Source organism: Leuciscus leuciscus (assembly GCF_965113295.1).
Source record: "Leuciscus leuciscus genome assembly, chromosome: 17".
NCBI lineage: Eukaryota > Metazoa > Chordata > Actinopteri > Cypriniformes > Leuciscidae > Leuciscus > Leuciscus leuciscus.
Genome location: NC_138741.1, coordinates 1,090,001 through 1,112,500, shown reverse-complemented (window position 1 = coordinate 1,112,500; position 22,500 = coordinate 1,090,001). Strand labels below are relative to the sequence as shown.

The window sequence follows — 22,500 nt, the reverse complement described above, 5'->3', positions numbered from 1 at the left end:
CTATCTATATAGTTATGCTGTATAAATGAAGGAGACTTGGCTTGACTGGAGCCTCTGGTCTCATTGGTTGCAGGTGGAGGGTTTCGCAGTGCATTGTGGGTTCTCTGCAGACGGAAGCGTGCTGGTCTCTGGCAGCTCTACAGGATCTGTTCACTTCTACGACTACCAGAGCTCACGGCCCCTGAAGACGCTGGACGCTCATGAACACGCGTGTGTGTGTGCCGCGCTCCACCCCGTGTTACCCGCCGTCACGGCCACCTGTGATTGGACAGGAGAGATCAAGATATGGACCTGATCCTTCTTCTGCACAAGGACATTCAATAATAACAAACAGCTTTATAGTCATGTGACACGGAACATCTCCTTTCTTTCCTTTCAATGCTTTCATTGTTTAAATATTAAGCTTTTCCTTATGAAAACATATGATGTTATACTGCAAAATCTGTGTTGATAGAAATATATTCATTCATCTCAACACAATCATATCCATGTGTTGGAGATCACAACGCTTCAGTGGAACAACATCTTACAGGCACTCACAGTTTATATGGAGATCTGATGTCCTTTACAGCAGGAAAACAAAGATCTTTCTAATACAGATGTTCTGTCTCAATGCTGTGTGTGTGTGTGTGTGTGTGTGTGTGTGTGTGTGTGTGTGTGTGTGTGTGTGTGTGTGTGTGTGTGTGTGTGTGTGTGTGTGTGTGTGTGTGTCCACTGAATGTTACATGGTTTATTCACTGATGACATGAACATTAGTTAACATGAATTAACAGTGAAGACATGTATTAATCTTAGTTCATCTCTAATTTACTCATCGATTCACACTAACAAACGACATTAATACAAGTCCATCGTTCAGATTTATTTAGTAAAGAGAAATACAGTAAAAATATGTAAACGCGTGTGAAGGAGTTTTTCCTGTAATGTTGTCGGTCAGATCATGAGGTTGAACATCTGAACTCGGGATTCATCCGTGAAGATCTTCCTTCATTCTTCTGTGAGGATCTTCCTTCAATCCTCTCACACTCACATTCACACTCGGATCACAGTGAAGGTTTTCCCATCATGCATGTCGATATTCTGGAGTCACTTCAGCTTTTATCACAGCATCTAAATCACAATCTATCCCTTTCTCACAATGACCCAAACATTAAATCATTCCTCTGGTGGATGTTCGTTTCCCCTCCAGCGCTTCCACAGTGAAACATGTTTCCTAATACAGTTTCAACACTGGATTGTCCAAATATCCTGTGATCTCGTAGCCTAGAAATCTAGACGCACCCTAGCCAGTGAGGTCTAGCAACTCTCCGTTGACTTTCGAGCTGGAAAAACCAAACTCTAGTCAGGCCAATCACATCGTGTATAGAGTCGGTGGGCGAGCTTAACATAATGATGACAGAGTTGCGACGGTTCCGTGTGAATAGAGAGCCTAAGCCCCTCCCCTTCCGGTGGACCACCATGGGACCTTATTTCGGAAAAATATTGTATGGTAGTCAATGGCGAGAGACAACAAATATTTTGATCTCGTTTGAATTGTGCCCTGAATTACACATATGATGTTTGTCAATTTAAAAGATCAATTTTAAAGTCAAGAAAGTCAGTTTGATGTAAAACTGTTGAGGTGTAAGACTGTGAAAATGCGTAATTACAAAGACTACAAACCCAAAAGGCGCACATGTGACATCATACCTTTTCTCTCAATGAATGAAGCTAACTTAAGTGTTTTGTACCAGACTGCACACATACGTACATAGTGCGAGACGAGAGATGTAGTTCATTGAGCGATTTTCACATAAAACTAAATGTTACTCTTCTGTTTTATGACAAACTGCGACTTTCTTGACTTTCATAATTATCTTTTAAATTGACAAACATCATATGTGTAATTCAGGGCACAGTTCAGACGGAATAAAAAGATAAGTTGTCTCTCGCCATTGACTACCATACATATTTTTTCCAAAATAAGGTCCCATGAGCCGGAAGCGGAGGGGCGGGACTTAGGCTCTCTATTCCCTGCTACTTGAAAACAAAGAATGGCGGCTTTGGCGAACAGCGGTCTTTCGAATCGGCTTTGGCCGCGACTCCGGAGGACTTGGAGTTAAGCTTTTCTCGGAGAAAAGATCAAAGAACGGCACTTAAGTCATTCTTAAAAAAAGATGTGTTCGTAGCTTTGCTGACCAGATACGGCAAAAGTTTAAAGCAGGGCTATGCAGTTTCGGGAATTTCTTCGCTGTATTTTCGCTTTTTGCTCGCAGGTTTCTCTCTAGAGCTCCCCCCACAGCTTCGGAATAGATATTTGACAACACTGTCGAAAAACTCTTTGTCGACTCTCAGATACCAGAGGCTAGTAGATCAACGACATCAAAGCAGACGGGACATTCTTTACAACGTCTTCTTCATTACGGTCCTAACAGCGTGAGGGAGCGCAATAATGACAGAATTTTAGCAGATTTCTTTGCCGTAAAGCAATTCGTTACATCGCGAGACCTGATATCACGCGATACTTCCTGACGCTGAGGCCGGCGGCCCAAAGTTGCAAGGGTGGTTTTTCCGCTCACAGGCGCTTGGGGGGTGCGAGACGACCACCATTCAACCCGGAAAAAGTCATATAACTATTCCAATGACTCCGAAGCTGTTCGGTTAAATTACTTAGTTCACCTTTAATCTACTAGCGCCGCTGGTGGGCAAACGCTCTGGTTGGTTGAAGCGCTGTCCTATTGCGTGCAGAGGGAATTTGTAAGACAAGTGTTTATCCCGCCCCTCGGATTGAGCCGTGCCAATGGTGAGTTGCCAGACCTAACATCTTGATGTAGGCCAGTGATCTCGGCCAGTTCCATTTATTAGACGTTACATATAATTTGGTAGTAAAATTTAAAGTGATGCACATTTTAATGCTGCTTTTTATCACGTAATTAGAATCTGCACAATTAAATTGTGTTGTCTGTTACATAGTGATTATTAAACAGACATTTACATCATTACTATACTTGCTGGGAATCAAACACACTACACACTTGCTTCTTCACGCCCACTTGAAATGCGTCATACGTCAAAGAGTTACCAGTTCATGAACACTGACGGTTAGTTAAGCAGCGTTCCATACAGCTGTGCTCTGTGTAGACTGAGTCTCGTGTTTCCAAACATTTGATGCTGTGATGAACTTTTAAGATGGATAGATGCACTTTTATGATGAACGGATGCACTTTTATGATTGATGGATGCACTTTGATGGATTACAAAATAGAAACAGCCATTCACTGCCATTACAAAGCTTAGAAGAGCCAGGACATTTTTTTATATAACTCCGATTGTATCCCTTCTGAAAGAAGAATGTCATATACACCTAGGATGACTTGAGGGAGAGTAAATCATGGGCTAATTTTCATTTTTTGGTGAACTATCCCTTTAAAAAAGTGAAATTATAATCAACCACACCCAAACACTGATGGTTAGTTAAGCAGCGTTCCATACAGCTGTGCTCTGTTAAGACTGTCTTTGCGACTGAGTCCCGTGTTTCCAAACTTTCGATGCCGTGGCGTGTTTTTCAGGAGATCCCTTTTGTAGTGCTGAGCGTCCCGACTCTGGTCGAGAGACTCGTTGGAGTTGCTGGGACTTCCGTCTGTGTAATCTCTCTGTAAAGCTCTTTCAGTTGTGCTCGGCTTGTCTTTGGAGAACCAGCTCGAGTCCTGACCTGAGCGGAACATCAAGCCGCTCTTTAAAGCGTTCAGGCTGATCTTCGGGTTCAGCGCAGGACTGGGTCCGGCTGACGCAGGGAACTGTGGAACTGGTGCGTGTGCTTGGAAAACGTGCTCTTCCTCCGGGAAGCTGTTGTAAAGCGGACCCAGTTTGATCTTAGCGGGACCGACTGCAAAGTTCCGCTCTTGGAAACTGAAGGGTTCAGGACTGCAGAAGAAGGAGTTCACGTCTTCAACGCTCATCTGATGCCAGCTTCCCGTCGGGACGCTCCTATTCCTGCGGGAACTGTATCCGTGTGCCGGAGAACCTCCGTTCGGTGAGCCGTGAGAAACGTGTCTCGACTTAGGAAAACCTGGATGTTCCTTTCCAAACGTTGAGTTCTTGTGCTCATAGTCTCCGTCATGCCAGTCCGTGAACAGATTCTGCTGGGATGAGGACGATACGTGAGCCGGATCATCCAACGCTGTGCTAAAGTTGGAGTGTCGGATGGAAGCCGGAAGAGATCCGAAAGGAAAAGTGTCTTCGTGTAAAGAGAAACTATGAGGGAAACTCTGGTCTTCGGGGCTGCAGTCGGTGTGTCCTCGGATCCGGCGCTCGTGCCGACGCTCATCCGCGGGACAGTAAAGCGCTGTGTCGCTGCAGGACAGGTCTGACGACTTATACGCCGCGCGCCGCTGAAATTTATCCACGTTTGACGGGAACTCTTGAGGACTCGGGGAGCGTGTGACCGGACAGCTTCTCACAGGCTCCGGTTTCTCCAGGACTCGGCCGATGACGGCGGTGGGAACGGCATCTGAGCCGGAGTGACGGAGCGCTACGCTCTGCTTCTCCATGTGGGAACTGACTCGCTCCTGCAGATCTGCGGGAAGCTGAAAACACACACACACACACAGAGACACCAATGAGAGAGACTTGAAAATGTGAGACCGTATGTAAAGAAGAAATGCACCATGTAATCACACTCGCATCTGTTTTCTACAGAGCCGTTTTTTCATATTAAACTATGTTATTCCCTTAACTAAGACGCGTTGATACATACCTCTCCCATCTCAGTGCGTGCACTTAATCGCTCTGGTGCGCGGTGACACTTTGATAGCACTTAGCTTAGCCCAGTATATTCAATGGTATCTAACAGCAATGAATTTAGAAGTGACCATACACATCAACGTTTTCCCTATTTAAAAACAGTTACACGAGTAGTTATACGACCAAGTATGGTGACACAAAATAAAACGTGGCGCTTTTCTAAGCGGGTTAAAAAGGATAACTATAATGTATGGCGGAATAGCACTTTTGGGAATACTTCGACTCGGCGCAGTAAAAAGTCACGCCTGATCCTCTTCCTCTCACTTCTGTCAATAGTGGGAAGAGGATCAGGCGTGACTTTTTACTGCGCCGAGTCGACGTTGATGTGTATGGTCACTTCTAAATTCATTGCTGTTAGATACCATTGGATATACTGGGCTAAGCTGAATGCTATCAAAGTGTCGCCGCGCGCCAGAGCGATTAAGTGCACGCACTGAGATGAGAGAGGTATGTATCAACTTGTCTAAGTTAAGGGAATAACATAGTTTAATATGAAAAAACGGTGGAGTATCCCTTTAAAGGGACATGGGGATCGAAAATAGTTAAATATTTGCATTCTCTCGCAAAACATTTGCGTTCCCCTGAGAAACATTTGCGTTCTCTTAGAGAACTATTGTGTTCTTTCGTAAAACTATTGCGTTCTTTCATAAAACTATTGCGTTCTCTCATAAAACTGTTGTTTTCTTTCATAAAACTTTTTTTATATATATATATATATTTCGTTTTTTTGGTGATTTTTGCCTTTTATTGTGACAGGACAGTGTAGAGTTGACAGGAAGCGAGACGGGGGACAGGACGGGAAAGGCCCACGAGCCGGGACTCGAACTCGGGCTGCCCGAGCGCAACAGCGCTACATGTCGGCACGCTGACCACAAGGCCATCGGTGCTGACCTTTCATAAAACTGTTGCATTGTTTCATAAAACTATTGCGTTCTTTCGTAAAACTATTGCATTCGTAAAACTATTTTGTTCTCTACTAAAACTATTGCATTCTTACATAAAACTATTTCTTTCATAAAACTATTGCGTTTTTTCATAAAACTATTATGTTCTTTCGTAAAACTATTTTGTTCTCTACTACAACTATTGCATTCTTACATAAAACTATTTCTTTCATAAAACTATTGCGTTGTTTCATAAAACTATTGCATTCTTACATAAAACTATTTATTTCTTTCATAAAACTATTGCGTTGTTTCATAAAACTATTGTGTTCTTTCGTAAAACTATTGTGTTCTTTCGTAAAACTATTGCGTTCTTTCGTAAAACTATTGCATTCGTAAAACTATTTTGTTCTCTACTAAAACTATTGCATTCTTACATAAAACTATTGCGTTCTTTCATAAAACTATTGCGTTTTTTCATAAAACTATTATGTTCTTTCGTAAAACTATTTTGTTCTCTACTACAACTATTGCATTCTTACATAAAACTATTTCTTTCATAAAACTATTGCGTTGTTTCATAAAACTATTGCATTCTTACATAAAACTATTTATTTCTTTCATAAAACTATTGCGTTGTTTCATAAAACTATTGTGTTCTTTCGTAAAACTATTGTGTTCTTTCGTAAAACTATTGCGTTGTTTCATAAAACTATTGCGTTGTTTCATAAAACTTGCGTTGTTTCATAAAACTATTGCATTCTTACATAAAACTATTGCGTTCTTTCATAAAACTATTGCGTCTTCATAAAACTATTGCGTTCTTTCGTAAACCTATTGCGTTCTTTCGTAAAACGATTGCGTTTTCATAAAACTATTGCGTTCTTTCATAAAACCATTGCGTTCTTTCGTAAAACTATTGCGTTGTTTCATAAAACTATTGCGTTGTTTCATAAAACTATTGCGTTCTTTCGTAAAATTATTGCGTTGTTTCATAAAACTATTGCATTCTTACATAAAACTATTGCGTTCTTTCGTGAAACTATTGCGTTTTCACAAAACAATTGCGTTCTTTCGTAAAACCATTGCGTTGTTTCATAAAACTATTGCGTTGTTTCATAAAACTATTGCGTTCTTTTGTAAAACTATTGCGTTGTTTCATAAAACTATTGCGTTCTTTCGTAAAACTATTGCGTTCTTTCGTAAAACTATTGCGTTGTTTCGTAAAACTATTGCGTTGTTTCAGAAAACTATTGCATTCTTACATAAAACTATTGCGTTGTTTCATAAAACTATTGCATTCTTACATAAAACTATTGCATTCGTAAAACTATTTTGTTCTCTACTAAAACTATTGCAATCTTACATAAAACTATTTCTTTCTTTCATAAAACTAGCATTGTTTCATAAAACTATTGCGTTGTTTCATAAAACTATTGTGTTCTTTCGTAAAACTATTGTGTTCTTTCGTAAAACTATTGCGTTGTTTCGTAAAACGATTGCGTTCTTTCGTAAAACTATTGCGTTGTTTCGTAAAACTATTGCGTTGTTTCATAAAACTATTGCGTTGTTTCGTAAAACGATTGCGTTGTTTCGTAAAACGATTGCGTTCTTTCGTAATACTATTGCGTTCTTTCGTAAAACTATTGCGTTGTTTCATAAAACTATTGCGTTCTTTCGTAAAACTATTGCGTTCTTTCGTAAAACTATTGCGTTCTTTCGTAAAACGATTGCGTTGTTTCATAAAACTATTGCGTTCTTTCGTAAAACTATTGCATTCGTAAAACTATTTTGTTCTCGACTAAAACTATTTCTTTCTTTCATAAAACTATTGCGTTGGTTCATAAAACTATTTCTTTCTTTCATAAAACTATTGCGTTGTTTCATAAAACTATTGCGTTCTTTCGTAAAACTATTGCATTGTTTCATAAAACTATTGCGTTCTTTCATAAAACTATTGCGTTGGTTCATAAAACTATTTCTTTCATAAAACTATTGCGTTGTTTCAAAAAAAAAACTATTGCGTTGTTTCATAAAACTATTGCGTTCTTTCGTAAAACTATTGCGTTGTTTCATAAAACTATTGCGATGTTTCATAAAACTATTGTATTCGTAAAACTATTTTGTTCTCGACTAAAACTATTTCTTTCTTTCATATAACTGCGTTATCTCGCAAAACTGTGTAAAATATTAATCAGTTGTAATTTTTTTTTAATTTTAGTTTTTACATTTTTCAGCTAATATTTATATTTAATTTGATTTAATTTTCATTTCAATTAATGAAAACCATTTTTCTAGTTGAACTGTTGAAGAGCACTGAATGAGAGCAGGCATCCGTGGATTCACACTGACTGTACGATCACATCTGTGATTTGATGAATCATATGAAGGATGATCTCTCTGTTCTCTCTCTGATGAACTGTTCATGAAGCGGTTCAGTAAACGGACTCGATCAGCAATAAAAACAGCACATTTCTCTTTTTGTCAACATCAAAAGAAGCAGAGAGAGAGTTTATATTCAAATGAAACCCGTCGGGCCTCCAGGAGAAAGAGAGAGTGTGTTTGAAACCTGTGACCGCAGAATGAAAGTGGAAAGGATTCGCTGCGCCTCTGACTTTCTGGAAGGTTGTGCTATTTTTAGGACCAGTTTTCCTCAGAAAAAGCTCATTTTTGGCCCCCATGAGGAGCACAGCTTATAAAACGGGTTAGTGTGTTTGAGTGTGTGTGTATGAGAGAGAGAGAGAGAGAGAGAGAGAGAGAGAGTGTGTGTGTGTGTGTGTGTGTGTGTGTGTGTGTGTGTGTGTGTGTGTGTGTGTGTGTGTGTGTGTGTGTGTGTGTGTGTACCTCAGACAGTCTGTGTACTCTGTAAGGAGATTTCCCGCACTGGAGAAGTTGAGCCGCCAGATTACAGTCTTTCCTGTACAGATCCTGCAGAAAAACACAAACCAATCCTGCCATCAGATTTACATGATTTAATTTGGCAAATGATCATTCAATACACAACTCTCAGTTTATCAATATTAGACATTGACCATTTACTGACAAACACAGAAGACGAACGTCTTTACTCTTATCGGAAACACTTAAGTTTACGGTCTAATTATTATCCAACTATTAACTAGTTGCTTATTATCATGCATATTACTAGGATATTGTCTGTTTATTAGTACTTATAAAGCACATATTAATGCCTAATTCTTCATGACTATATTCCACATTCCTTAATCACCAAATATCTAAACTTAACAACTACCTTACTAACTAATAAGCAGTAATTAGGACTTTATTGGTGCAAAAGTCGTAGTTAATGGTTAGTAAAAGTGAGAAATGGACCCTAAACTAAAGTCTGACCCTCATTTAATTCGAGCTGAATTCGGCTGTTTGTTTCGACGTGCTGATGTGATAAATGATTATAATCAACCCACTGATGACCAACTAGACTAATTATAATCAGAAACTGATTTGCTCAAATCTATCACATCAAGAAAAGCTCTTATAGATTTAAAGGTTCTCTGTGTTCTAGCAGTTTAATCAGTTCTCAAACTCGCTGTGTTCAGTCTTTTCTAATGTATGATGATCCATTAGTCTCCTGAACTCTTAGGGTTCTATTTTAAGGATCTAAGCGCATGGTGTAAAGTTCACTCAGGGCGTGTCCGAATCCACTTTTGCTAGTTTAACGATTGGAAAAATGATCGGCGCTCCCGGCGCATAAAATGGGGTTGTCTCTAACTCTTAATGAGTAATGGGTGTGTTTTGGGCTTTACGTGAAATAAACCAAGGTGTGTGTTACGTAGGTTATCCGCTCAGGTGTGTGTTACGTAGGTTATCCGCTCAGGTGTGTGTTACGTACGTTATCCGCTCAGGTGTGTGTTACGTACATTATCCGCTCAGGTGTGTGTTACGTACATTATCCGCTCAGGTGTGTGTTACGTACATTATCCGCTCAGGTGTGTGTTACGTAGGTTATCCACTCAGGTGTGTATTACATACGTTATCCGCTCAGGTGTGTGTTACGTACATTATCCGCTCAGGTGTGTGTTACGTAGGTTATCTGCTCAGGTGTGTGTTACGTACGTTATCCGCTCAGGTGTGTGTTACGTACATTATCCGCTCAGGTGTGTGTTACGTACATTATCCGCTCAGGTGTGTGTTACGTAGGTTATCCACTCAGGTGTGTATTACATACGTTATCCGCTCAGGTGTGTGTTACGTACGTTATCCGCTCAGGTGTGTGTTATGTACGCTATCCGCTCAGGTTAAGTACGTTATCCGCTCCGCTCGGGTGTATGTTACATACGCTATCTGCTCAGCAGGTGTGTGTTACGTCGTACGGAATCCGCTCAGGTGTGTGTTACGTATGTTATCCGCTCAGGTGTGTGTTATGTACGTTATCCGCTCAGGTGTGTTACGTACGTTATCCGCTCAGGTGTATGTTACATACGCTATCTGCTCAGGTGTGTGTTACATCGTACGGTATCCGCTCAGGTGTGTGTTACGTACGTTATCCGCTCAGGTGTGTGTTACGTACGTTATCTGCTCAGGTGTGTGTTACGTACGCTATCCGCTCAGGTTACGTACGTTATCCGCTCAGGTGTGTGTTACGTACATTATCCGCTCAGGTGTGTGTTACATACGTTATCCGCTCAGGTGTGTTTTACGTATGTTATCCGCTCAGGTGTGTGTTACATCGTACGGTATCCGCTCAGGTGTGTGTTACGTACATTATCCGCTCAGGTGTGTTACGTACGTTATCCGCTCAGGTGTGTGTTACGTATGTTATCTGCTCAGGTGTGTGTTACGTATGTTATCTGCTCAGGTGTGTGTTATGTACGTTATCCGCTCAGGTGTGTGTGTGTGTGTGTGTGTGTGTGTGTGTGTGTGTGTGTGTGTGTGTGTGTGTGTGTGTGTGTGTGTGTGTGTGTGTGTGTGTGTGTGTGTGTGTGTGTGTGTGTGTGTGTGTGTGTTAAGTACGTTATCCGCTCAGGTGTGTGTTATGTTGTACGGTATCCGCTGAGGTGTGTGTTACATACGGTATCCGCTCTGCTCAGGTGTGTGTTACGTATGTTATCCGCTCAGGTGTGTGTTATGTACGTTATCCGCTCAGGTGTGTTACGTACGTTATCCGGTCAGGTGTGTGTGTGTGTGTGTGTGTTACGTACGTACTCCGCTCAGGTGTGTGTTATGTCGTACGGTATCCCCTCAGGTGTGTGTTACGTAAGTTATCCGCTCAGGTGTGTGTTATGTCGTACGGTATCCGCTCAGGTGTGTGTTACGTACGTTATCCGCTCAGGTGTGTGTTATGTCGTACGGTATCCGCTCAGGTGTGTGTTACATACGGTATCCGCTCCGCTCAGGTGTGTGTTACGTAAGTTATCCGCTCAGGTGTGTGTGTTACATATGTTATCGGCTCAGGTGTGTGTTACGTACGTTATCCGCTCAGGTGTGTTACGTACGTTATCCACTCAGGTGTGTGTTATGTCGTACGGTATCTGCTGAGGTGTGTTACATACGGTATCCGCTCCGCTCAGGTGTGTGTTACGTACGTTATCCGCTCAGGTGTGTGCTATGTCGTACGGTATCCGCTGAGGTGTGTGTTACATACGGTATCCGCTCCGCTCAGGTGTGTGTTATGTACGTTTTCCGCACAGGTGTGTTACGTACGTTATCCGCTCAGGTGTGTGTTACGTACGTTATCCGCTCAGGTGTGTGTTATGTCGTACGGTATCCGCTGAGGTGTGTGTTACATATGGTATCCGCCAGGGCCGGAGTGGGGCCACTTTTCAGCCTGGGAGTTTCATGCCCAAGACCCTCTTTTTCCATGGTGGAATTCCAAATTAGCACTTTTTCCAAATTGGATAAATGAAGCAACAGTTCAGCTCTTACTATTGTGTAGTTTTTATTAATAACATGGTTCAACAAATAATGTAAAGGTTAAATAATAATTCACTTAAGCTGAGAAGTTAACAAAAAATGTTCCACTATTCCACAAGGATAGGTTGATAAATTAACAAAAGCAGAAAGAAAGAAAGAAAGAAAGAAAGAAAGAAAGTATTTGAAATGTATCCCACTCTTCCACAAAAAGGCATATTGAACTAATGTTTACAGATTTATTTGTATTAAAAAATATTCAAAAATAATGCTTTTTTAATCAAAAAATGTGATACCTAATGACATTTGAGGTTATTACAACAGTAAGTCCCGCCCATCGACTGGGGAGGGGAGAACTCCCTCTCATGGTACAACCCATGCAGAGGCTGCGCGCTGCGGTGTCAGAATGCGGAACGTGTGTAAGCCTAATGTAACTAACGTGACAAATGTAAAATAAAAATAAATCCTCGACCGGCCCAAAAGTGAGGCGGCCCACCGGGAATTTTCCCCGATTCTCCCGATTACCCACCCCGGGCCTGGTATCCGCTCCGCTCAGGTGTGTGTTACGTACGTTATCCGCTCAGTTGTGTTACGTACGTTATCCGGTCAGGTGTGTGTGTTACGTACGTTATCCGCTCAGGTGTGTGTTACATACGGTATCCGCTCAGGTGTGTGTTACATACGGTATCCGCTCCGCTCAGGTGTGTGTTACGTAGGTTATCCGCTCAGGTGTGTGTTACGTAGGTTATCCGGTCAGGTGTGTGTTACGTACGTTATCCGCTCAGGTGTGTGTTACGTACGTTATCCGCTCAGGTGTGTGTTATTTCGTACGGTATCCGCTGAGGTGTGTGTTACATACGGTATCCGCTGAGGTGTGTGTTACATACGGTATCCGCTGAGGTGTGTGTTACATACGGTATCCGCCGAGGTGTGTGTTACATATGGTATCCGCTGACGTGTGTGTTACATACGGTATCCGCTCCGCTCAGGTGTGTGTTACATACGGTATCCGCTGAGGTGTGTGTTACATACGGTATCCGCTGAGGTGTGTGTTACATACAGTATCCGCTCCGCTCAGGTGTGTGTTACATACGGTATCCGCTCCGCTCAGGTGTGTGTTACATACGGTATCCGCTGAGGTGTGTGTTACATACGGTATCCGCTCCGCTGAGGTGTGTGTTACATACGGTATCCGCTGAGGTGTGTGTTACATACAGTATCCACTCCGCTCAGGTGTGTGTTACATACGTTATCCGCGCGCAGCTTCTGGATGGAGATCTGGGCCTCCATCAGGTGTTTCTTCAGCTCCACGACCTCTCGTCTCAGAGATCTCTTCTCCTCTTCATAACGCTGAGTCTGAAACACACAGAACTGCTGTTAAACACTGATTCATTCATCAGCAGTATTATTAACACGGAATATTCAATTTAATTCACATTTATTAGTATATCGCTTTTCACAATACAAATCGTTTCAAAGCAGCTTTACAGAAAGTGCATGAGTCCACATTACAGTTTAGAGGGATCTGTTATCAGAGGAGACTGTCTAAGTTATGTATTTCAGAAATGTACTTATACAAAATCACAGTTAGATCACAGAGCTCATGTTAAATCTGCGTATCAGTTAGGCGAGTTTCAAAAGTAAGATTTCGAAGCATCTGTTTGTGTGTTTGAGTTTTGTTGAAACTTCAGATTTATTGAACAAAGCATGTGGAGCATCAGCAGGATTTGCATATGATTAATGTGTTTAATTCAGAGGGTTTATGTCTTCTCTGAGCTCGTTCTCTAAACACTCACTGACACGACAGACCGACTGCAGACTTTAGTCTGTGAAGATGCACTGATATAAACCAAAATTGTGTGTGTGAGTGAGTAAGAGAGAGTGTGTCTGTGTGTGTGTGTGTGTGTGTGTCTTGGGTTGAGTCTCAAGTCTCCCGTGAGCCAATTATTTATAAACTGAAAGGCTGAAAGTATCAGACGCTGATAGTTTCTCAAGGCTGAGTGTGTGTTTGTCGCTCAGACTGTGTTCTCGAGGGTGAGTGTGTGTGTTTGTTGCTCAGACTGTGTTCTCGAGGGTGAGTGTGTGTGTTTGTTGCTCAGACTGTGTTCTCGAGGGTGTGAGTGTGTGTTTGTTGCTCAGACTGTGTTCTTGAGGGTGAGTGTGTGTGTGTTTGTTGCTCAGACTGTGTTCTCGAGGGTGTGAGTGTGTGTTTGTTGCTCAGACTGTGTTCTCGAGGGTGAGTGTGTGTGTTTGTTGCTCAGACTGTGTTCTCGAGGGTGAGTGTGTGTGTTTGTTGCTCAGAATGTGTTCTCGAGGGTGAGTGTGTGTGTCTGTTGCTCAGACTGTGTTCTCGAGGGTGAGTGTGTGTGTTTGTTGCTCAGACTGTGTTCTCGAGGGTGAGTGTGTGTGTGTGTTTGTTGCTCAGACTGTGTTCTCGAGGGTGAGTGTGTGTGTTTGTTGCTCAGACTGTGTTATCGAGGGTGAGTGTGTGTGTTTGTTGCTCAGACTGTGTTCTCGAGGGTGAGTGTGTGTGTTTGTTGCTCAGACTGTGTTCTCGAGGGTGTGAGTGTGTGTTTGTTGCTCAGACTGTGTTCTTGAGGGTGAGTGTGTGTGTTTGTCACTCAGACTGTGTTATCGAGGGTGTGAGTGTGTGTTTGTTGCTCAGACTGTGTTCTCGAGGGTGAGTGTGTGTGTTTGTTGCTCAGACTGTGTTATCGAGGGTGAATGTGTGTGTTTGTTGCTCAGACTGTGTTCTCGAGGGTGAGTGTGTGTGTGTGTTTGTTGCTCAGACTGTGTTCTCGAGGGTGAGTGTGTGTGTTTGTTGCTCAGACTGTGTTATCGAGGGTGAGTGTGTGTGTTTGTTGCTCAGACTGTGTTCTCGAGGGTGAGTGTGTGTGTTTGTTGCTCAGACTGTGTTCTCGAGGGTGAGTGTGTGTGTTTGTTGCTCAGACTGTGTTCTCGAGGGTGAGTGTGTGTGTTTGTTGCTCAGACTGTGTTCTCGAGGGTGAGTGTGTGTGTTTGTTGCTCAGACTGTGTTCTCGAGGGTGAGTGTGTGTGTTTGTTGCTCAGACTGTGTTCTCGAGGGTGAGTGTGTGTGTTTGTCGCTCAGACTGTGTTCTCGAGGGTGAGTGTGTGTGTGTGAATGTTTGTTGCTCAGACTGTGTTCTCGAGGGTGAGTGTGTGTGTGTTTGTTGCTCAGACTGTGTTCTCGAGGGTGAGTGTGTGTGTTTGTTGCTCAGACTGTGTTATCGAGGGTGAGTGTGTGTGTTTGTCGCTCAGACTGTGTTCTCGAGGGTGAGTGTGTGTGTTTGTTGCTCAGACTGTGTTCTCGAGGGTGAGTGTGTGTGTTTGTTGCTCAGACTGTGTTCTCGAGGGTGAGTGTGTGTGTTTGTTGCTCAGACTGTGTTCTCGAGGGTGAGTGTGAGTGTTTGTCGCTCAGACTGTGTTCTCGAGGGTGAGTGTGTGTGTTTGTTGCTCAGACTGTGTTCTCGAGGGTGTGTGTGTGTGTGTTTGTTGCTCAGACTGTGTTCTCGAGGGTGAGTGTGTGTGTTTGTTGCTCAGACTGTGTTATCGAGGGTGAGTGTGTGTCAAGTCAAGTCAAGTTTATTTGTATAGCGCTTTTCACAATACAGATTGTATCAAAGCAGCTTCACAGTATTAAATTAAAATAATACAACAAAGTTTGTTTCAAGAGGAATTTATTGATTGATAAAATTAAATTAAATATCCCCAACTGAGCAAGCCAAAGGCAACAGTGGCAAGGAACCGAAAAACTCCATCAAGTGACCTAATGGTGTCCTAAAACTCCATCAGGTGACCTAATGGAGAAAAAAAAAACCTTGGGAGAACCCAGGCTCAGTCGGGGGCCAGTTCTCCTCTGGCATTTATGAGCTAGAGGCCGGATTGTAGTTTGAACTGTAGGATTATATGAATGCCTGGCTGAAGAGATGCGACTTTAATCTAGTTTTAAACTGGGAGAGCGAGTCTGAGCAACGAACAGTATCAGGAAGACTATTCCAGAGTTTTGGAGCCAAATGTGAAAATGCTCTCCCTCCTTTGGTGGTTCTGGATATCCTAGGTATGACCAAAAGCCTTGAATTTAGTGATCTTAAAGAGCGCAATGGATTATAGGGCGATAGAATTCAACTAAAACTGTAGCAATGTGTTTTTCTATTAAAAGACAAGATGTGGAACAAAATTTTCTGATTAATTTGCAAGATACAACTATAAAATTGGTAACAGATTTTAAATACCTTGGATTGATCCTTGACCCCCAATTAAAATTTGACAAACATCTTAAGAAAATCTCAAAAACTATACAAAGTAACCTAAACTGTTTCAAACTAATTAGACAATATATTCCAAAGCAAGCCGCCCTCCTGTACATGCACGCTATGATATTCTCTCATATATCATACTGCATGACAGCTTGGGCACAGGCCACGCTCGCAGCAACTAAACATATCAGGTCATTATATAATCAAACTATAAAGATTATGGACAAGAAGCCAACTCGCTACCATCATTGCAATATTCTCCAGAAGTATAGATTGTTAAGCTTTGAAAGCTTTAGTGATTTATGTTTTCTCAAACTAACTTTCAAATGTCTCAATAATATAGCACCTGAGCCACTCAGTTCATTTGTGCAGAGACAAAACATCAACAGAGTCACCAGAGGTTCTATCAATAACAACTGTATAGTTCCGTACCGTAAGACTTCATTTGGTCAGTCTGCTTTTTCATATAAAAGTGCAAAGTTGTGGAATTCATTACCCACTGAATTTAAAACCATGACTGAGTTTAAAATGTTCACTTCTCGAGTTAAGTCTTGGATGAAAACGAAACAGGAATGTACCCATTTGTAGATAGCTGGTTTGTGTATGTAAGTGATTTATATGGTGTGTCTGTAGATATGTTTTTAAGATGAAATAGAAAATGTTGTAGTGTAAAGGCCCAACCATGGACTGGAGTTGAAAATTAGCAATAGCTATAAACTCTTTTTGCATAGCATTAGTTACAAACTTGTTTTGTACTATGTTTAATTGCAATGTCCATGTCAAATACATGAATAAAAAAAAAATTTAAAAAAAAAGAAGATCCGTTAAATAGACTGGAGCTAAGCCGTTTAGGGCTTTATAAGTCAGTAGCAATACCTTGTAATTAATACGGAACTTTATAGGTAACCAATGCAGTGATGATAAAATCGGTGTTATATGATCATATTTTCTTGATCTCGTAAGAACTCTAGCGGCGGCATTTTGGACTAACTGTAGCTTGTTTATTGAGGATGCAGGACAACCAGCTAATAAAGCATTACAGTAATCCAGTCTCGAGGTCATGAATGCATGAACTAACTTTTCTGCATCAGAAACTGATAGCATATTACGTAGCTTAGCAATGTTTCTAAGGTGGAAAAAGGCTGTTTTTGTAACATATGAAATATGATATTCAAAAGACAGGTTGCAATCGAGTATAACACCCAGGTCTTTTACTGTAGAGGATAAAGTAACAGGACATCCTATGATGTTGAAGTTGTATTGTGCGAGGTTTTGTGGGCGGTTTTTTGAACCGATAAGTATTACCTCTGTCTTGTCTGGATTTAATAAAAGAAAATTACGCGTCATCCAATCTTTTATATCTTAACACACTCTGTCAATTTGGAAAATTTATCGTTTTCATCCGGCCGTGATGAAATATATATTTGATTGTCATCAGCATAACAATGGAAACTAATTCCATGTTTCCTTATAATATTTCCAAGTGGCATCATATATATGGAAAATAACAGAGGGCCTAATACAGATCCCTGCGGCACTCCATAGTTTACTGGAGTTATGATCGATTTTTCTCCATTTAAATAGACAAAATGGTAGCGGTCAGATAGGTATGATTTGAACCAGCTTAGTGCTTGTCCTTGAACACCAGTTTAATTTTGTAGTCGATCTAAGAGTAATGTATGATCTATAGTATCACAGACTGTGTTATCGAGGGTGAGTGTGTGTGTTTGTTGCTCAGACTGTGTTCTCGAGGGTGAGTGTGTGTGTTTGTTGCTCAGACTGTGTTCTCGAGGGTGAGTGTGTGTGTTTGTCGCTCAGACTGTGTTCTCGAGGGTGAGTGTGTGTGTTTGTCGCTCAGACTGTGTTCTCGAGGGTGAGTGTGTGTGTTTGTTGCTCAGACTGTGTTCTCGAGGGTAAGTGTGTGTGTTTGTTGCTCAGACTGTGTTATCGAGGGTGAGTGTGTGTGTTTGTTGCTCAGACTGTGTTATCGAGGGTGAGTGTGTGTGTTTGTCGCTCAGACTGTGTTCTCGAGGGTGAGTGTGTGTGTGTTTGTCGCTCAGACTGTGTTATCGAGGGTGAGTGTGTGTGTTTGTTGCTCAGACTGTGTTCTCGAGGGTGAGTGTGTGTGTTTGTCGCTCAGACTGTGTTCTCGAGGGTGAGTGTGTGTGTTTGTCGCTCAGACTGTGTTCTCGAGGGTGAGTGTGTGTGTTTGTTGCTCAGACTGTGTTCTCGAGGGTAAGTGTGTGTGTTTGTTGCTCAGACTGTGTTATCGAGGGTGAGTGTGTGTGTTTGTTGCTCAGACTGTGTTATCGAGGGTGAGTGTGTGTGTTTGTCGCTCAGACTGTGTTCTCGAGGGTGAGTGTGTGTGTGTTTGTCGCTCAGACTGTGTTATCGAGGGTGAGTGTGTGTGTTTGTTGCTCAGACTGTGTTCTCGAGGGTAAGTGTGTGTGTTTGTTGCTCAGACTGTGTTATCGAGGGTGAGTGTGTGTGTTTGTCGCTCAGACTGTGTTCTCAAGGGTGTGTGTGTTTGTTGCTCAGACTGTGTTCTCGAGGGTGAGTGTGTGTGTGTGTTTGTTGCTCAGACTGTGTTCTCGAGGGTGAGTGTGTGTGTTTGTCGCTCAGACTGTGTTCTCGAGGGTGAGTGTGTGTGTTTGTTGCTCAGACTGTGTTCTCGAGGGTGAGTGTGTGTGTTTGTCGCTCAGACTGTGTTCTCGAGGGTGAGTGTGTGTGTTTGTTGCTCAGACTGTGTTATCGAGGGTGAGTGTGTGTGTTTGTCGCTCAGACTGTGTTCTCGAGGGTGAGTGTGTGTGTTTGTTGCTCAGACTGTGTTCTCGAGGGTGAGTGTGTGTGTTTGTTGCTCAGACTGTGTTCTCGAGGGTAAGTGTGTGTGTTTGTTGCTCAGACTGTGTTATCGAGGGTGAGTGTGTGTGTTTGTTGCTCAGACTGTGTCCTCGAGGGTGAGTGTGTGTGTTTGTTGCTCAGACTGTGTTCTCGAGGGTGAGTGTGTGTGTTTGCTGCTCAGACTGTGTTCTCGAGGGTGAGTGTGTGTGTTTGTTGCTCAGACTGTGTTCTCGAGGGTAAGTGTGTGTGTTTGTTGCTCAGACTGTGTTCTCGAGGGTAAGTGTGTGTGTTTGTCGCTCAGACTGTGTTCTCGAGGGTGAGTGTGTGTGTTTGCTGCTCAGACTGTGTTCTCGAGGGTGAGTGTGTGTGTTTGTTGCTCAGACTGTGTTCTCGAGGGTAATTGTGTGTGTTTGTTGCTCAGACTGTGTTCTCGAGGGTAAGTGTGTGTGTTTGTTGCTCAGACTGTGTTCTTGAGGGTGAGTGTGTGTGTTTGTTGCTCAGACTGTGTTCTCGAGGGTGAGTGTGTGTGTGTTTGTCGCTCAGACTGTGTTATCGAGGGTGAGTGTGTGTGTTTGTTGCTCAGACTGTGTTCTCGAGGGTAAGTGTGTGTGTTTGTTGCTCAGACTGTGTTATCGAGGGTGAGTGTGTGTGTTTGTCGCTCAGACTGTGTTCTCGAGGGTGTGTGTGTTTGTTGCTCAGACTGTGTTCTCGAGGGTGAGTGTGTGTGTGTTTGTTGCTCAGACTGTGTTCTCGAGGGTGAGTGTGTGTGTTTGTCGCTCAGACTGTGTTCTCGAGGGTGAGTGTGTGTGTTTGTTGCTCAGACTGTGTTCTCGAGGGTGAGTGTGTGTGTTTGTCGCTCAGACTGTGTTCTCGAGGGTGAGTGTGTGTGTTTGTTGCTCAGACTGTGTTCTCGAGGGTGAGTGTGTGTGTTTGTCGCTCAGACTGTGTTCTCGAGGGTGAGTGTGTGTGTTTGCTGCTCAGACTGTGTTCTCGAGGGTGAGTGTGTGTGTTTGCTGCTCAGACTGTGTTCTCGAGGGTAAGTGTGTGTGTTTGTTGCTCAGACTGTGTTATCGAGGGTGAGTGTGTGTGTTTGTTGCTCAGACTGTGTCCTCGAGGGTGAGTGTGTGTGTTTGTTGGTCAGACTGTGTTCTCGAGGGTGAGTGTGTGTGTTTGTTGCTCAGACTGTGTTCTTGAGGGTGAGTGTGTGTGTTTGTTGCTCAGACTGTGTTCTTGAGGGTAAGTGTGTGTGTTTGTTGCTCAGACTGTGCAGCTCGAATGTCGAATGACTTCTATCAGTTGATTCTGTAGGAAATCTCTCTTCTGTAGGGATTTCTCTCTCTCTCTCTCTCTCTCTCTCGTGCGCATGTGCGTGTTTGGTGTGGTGAGGAGTGGGGGCTGTGAGGAGTGTTTGATTGAACTTTAAATTTATACTTTTTTCTTTTTCTTTATGGGGATTTTTTTCTCACCTTAGTTAGGAAATAATTGGGAAGTTGTAAACACTTGTTTGTTATTTTTGTGTCGCGTCCATTTGTGGACAGTAAACATGGCCTCACCTTCTGCTGAGGGGACGCCGGTTTTGTCTATTGGAAATGGATGCAAATGTTTTCCTGATCAAATTTGCTGGGTGGAGGATGTACTCATGGCTATGGGAAAAGTTGTTGGCCATGATAAAATTGTGTCGGCGTCTAGAATGAATAAGGCCGTAGTTGTGTTTTTAAAAGATGAGAAATTCGTGAATATGCTCGTAGAGAGTGGAATAGAAATGTCGGACACATTTGTGCAGGTGACACCTTTACGCTCACCCGCGACGCGCGTCATCATTTCTAACGCACCTCCATTCATTAAAAATGAAGCGATTTTAAAAGAACTTGGTCGCTTTGGGAAGTTTGCGAGTGCAATTAGAGATGTGCCGCTTGGCTGTAAGAATAGTGCACTGAAGCACGTCACGTCTTTTCGTAGACAAGTTTTTATGTTTTTGCAAGCACCGACTAAGTTTTTGGATATTTCTTTCCGCGTACAGCACGGTGAAAGCTCGTACCTGATTTTTGAAACAACAGAAAGTATGCGTTGTTTTGAATGTGGGGATTTAGGTCACAAGAAATTGTTGTGCCCTCACAGAAAACAAACCGAGGAGGAAAATGAAGCGACCGGAAACGTTGAAAATAGAACTCAGTCGGATCGTAGTAAAACTAGTGACAAAACTGAAAAAAGACCCACACTGTTAAAAGAGACTTCCGCGCAACCGCAAAATAAAAAACAAAAAGTACAAAACGAGGATAAAAGCTCAACTAACAGTGGACGCGCACTTCCCCTTGAGGATATACAGCAGCTTTTAGATGGACAGGTGCAGGCTGAGGCAGATGCGGAGCCAATGATAAGATCTGAGGTGAGTGACTCTTCTTTTACGAAAGTGTGTAGTGTTTCAGAACGAGCTGGTCAGAGTAGTAGGCCTACATGTGATGATGAAATGGAAATTGAAAAGGCTAGTGGAAGCGGTTTACAGGTTGTTGAGAATGATGATGTTGATGACGTGTGTGTAGATGAGTCAAGATGTGATAGTGATAGTGGTTCAGACGTTTCTGAGTTTGAGTTGAGTCAACCGTCTGGGGATTTATATACTGTGGACGAGATTAATGACTTTCTGGATCATACAAAAGGACAGAAAGTAGATGTCCTGAAGTTTTTTCCTGATGCTGGCAAATTTTTGAGGTCAGTTGTGAATGTTCAGAAAAGTGTAAGTACTGATGTCATATCAAAACAAAAAAGATTTCGGTTGAAAAAACTGGCTACTGTAGTCCGTAAAAGGAAAAAAGGAAAAAAAAAGAATAAATAGGTTCACATGGTTTTGGGTGCTGCTCTTTTTTTTTCTTTCTTTCTCTGTCTGTCTTTCTTGTTTCTTTTTTTCTCCTCTAACATGCAAATCTTAAAGGTTAGTTCTTTAAACGTTAATGGAGTGAGGAATAGAGAAAAACGAGCTTTATTAACTGAGTTTCTTAAACTTAAAGAGTCGCATGTAACATTTTTACAAGAAACTCATAGTGATGAGAGCAATGAGGCAGATTGGGGTTTGTGTTGGGAGGGCAGTTACTCTTTTAGCCATGGAACAAACTTAAGTGCTGGGGTAGCCATACTTTTTTCACCTTACCTCAATGTTGATATTTTGTCAAAAGCAGAATTAGAAAAAGGTAGACTTCTTGTTGTAAAAACAAAAATTGATGAGTATAATTTCACATTTGTTAATATTTATGCTCCAAATAGAAGTGCAGACAGAATAATTTTATTTAAAAAATTGAATGATTATTTGAGTACTGTGAATGTAGATGATTTTCTATAGTAGGAGGTGACTGGAATTGTACAGTTGATTTTACATTGGACAGGAATAATACTGAACCAGATTTTGAGGCACCTGCTTTATTAAGTAATGTGATTTTTCAAAATAACTTGGTGGATGTATGGAGAGAGAGGAATTTACAAGTGAAAAAATATACTTGGGTAAAAATATCACAAGGGAGAATAAGTGCAGCCAGATTAGATAGATTATATGTTTGTAAGAAAACTAATAATAGAATTGTGGCTGCGAACATTGTGCCATGTGGTTTTTCAGACCATCATTTTGTTACTTTTAATTTGACTTTGTCTCCGACTCAGTGTAAAAGTCCTTACTGGAAATTGAATGTACGTTTATTACAGGAGAAGGATTTTATTGAAAGATTTAAATGGTTTTGGGGGACTTGGGTTTCTCAGAAAGGGGAATATGAAAACCTAATTCAGTGGTGGGAATTGGGAAAAACGCAAATTAGAATTTTTTGTCAGCAGTTTTCCTCTTTCTCTACAACAAAAATTAGGAA

At 42.0% G+C, this 22,500-nt stretch overlaps 2 protein-coding genes across 3 annotated transcripts in view; one reads left to right on the top strand and one right to left on the bottom strand.

Moving 5' to 3' along the window:
* The window catches only part of wdr25 (WD repeat domain 25), an 11,876-nt gene extending 11,263 nt beyond the window's left edge, over positions 1–613 (top strand). For both annotated transcript variants that reach the window (XM_082142458.1, XM_082142457.1), the window contains one exon: positions 74–613. In XM_082142458.1, the coding sequence (XP_081998584.1) occupies positions 74–295 (222 nt within the window). In that variant the 3' untranslated portion in view covers positions 296–613. The remainder of the gene's footprint in view (positions 1–73) is intronic.
* Positions 614–816: 203 nt separating this feature from the next.
* The window catches only part of begain (brain-enriched guanylate kinase-associated), a 38,070-nt gene continuing 16,386 nt past the window's right edge, over positions 817–22,500 (bottom strand). Inside the window, exons 4-6 of the mRNA XM_082142844.1 lie at positions 12,783–12,890; positions 8,403–8,594; positions 817–4,649 (exon numbers count right to left, since the gene is read on the bottom strand). Coding sequence (XP_081998970.1) covers positions 3,450–4,649; positions 8,403–8,594; positions 12,783–12,890 — 1,500 coding nt within the window. The 3' untranslated portion in view covers positions 817–3,449. The remainder of the gene's footprint in view (positions 4,650–8,402; positions 8,595–12,782; positions 12,891–22,500) is intronic.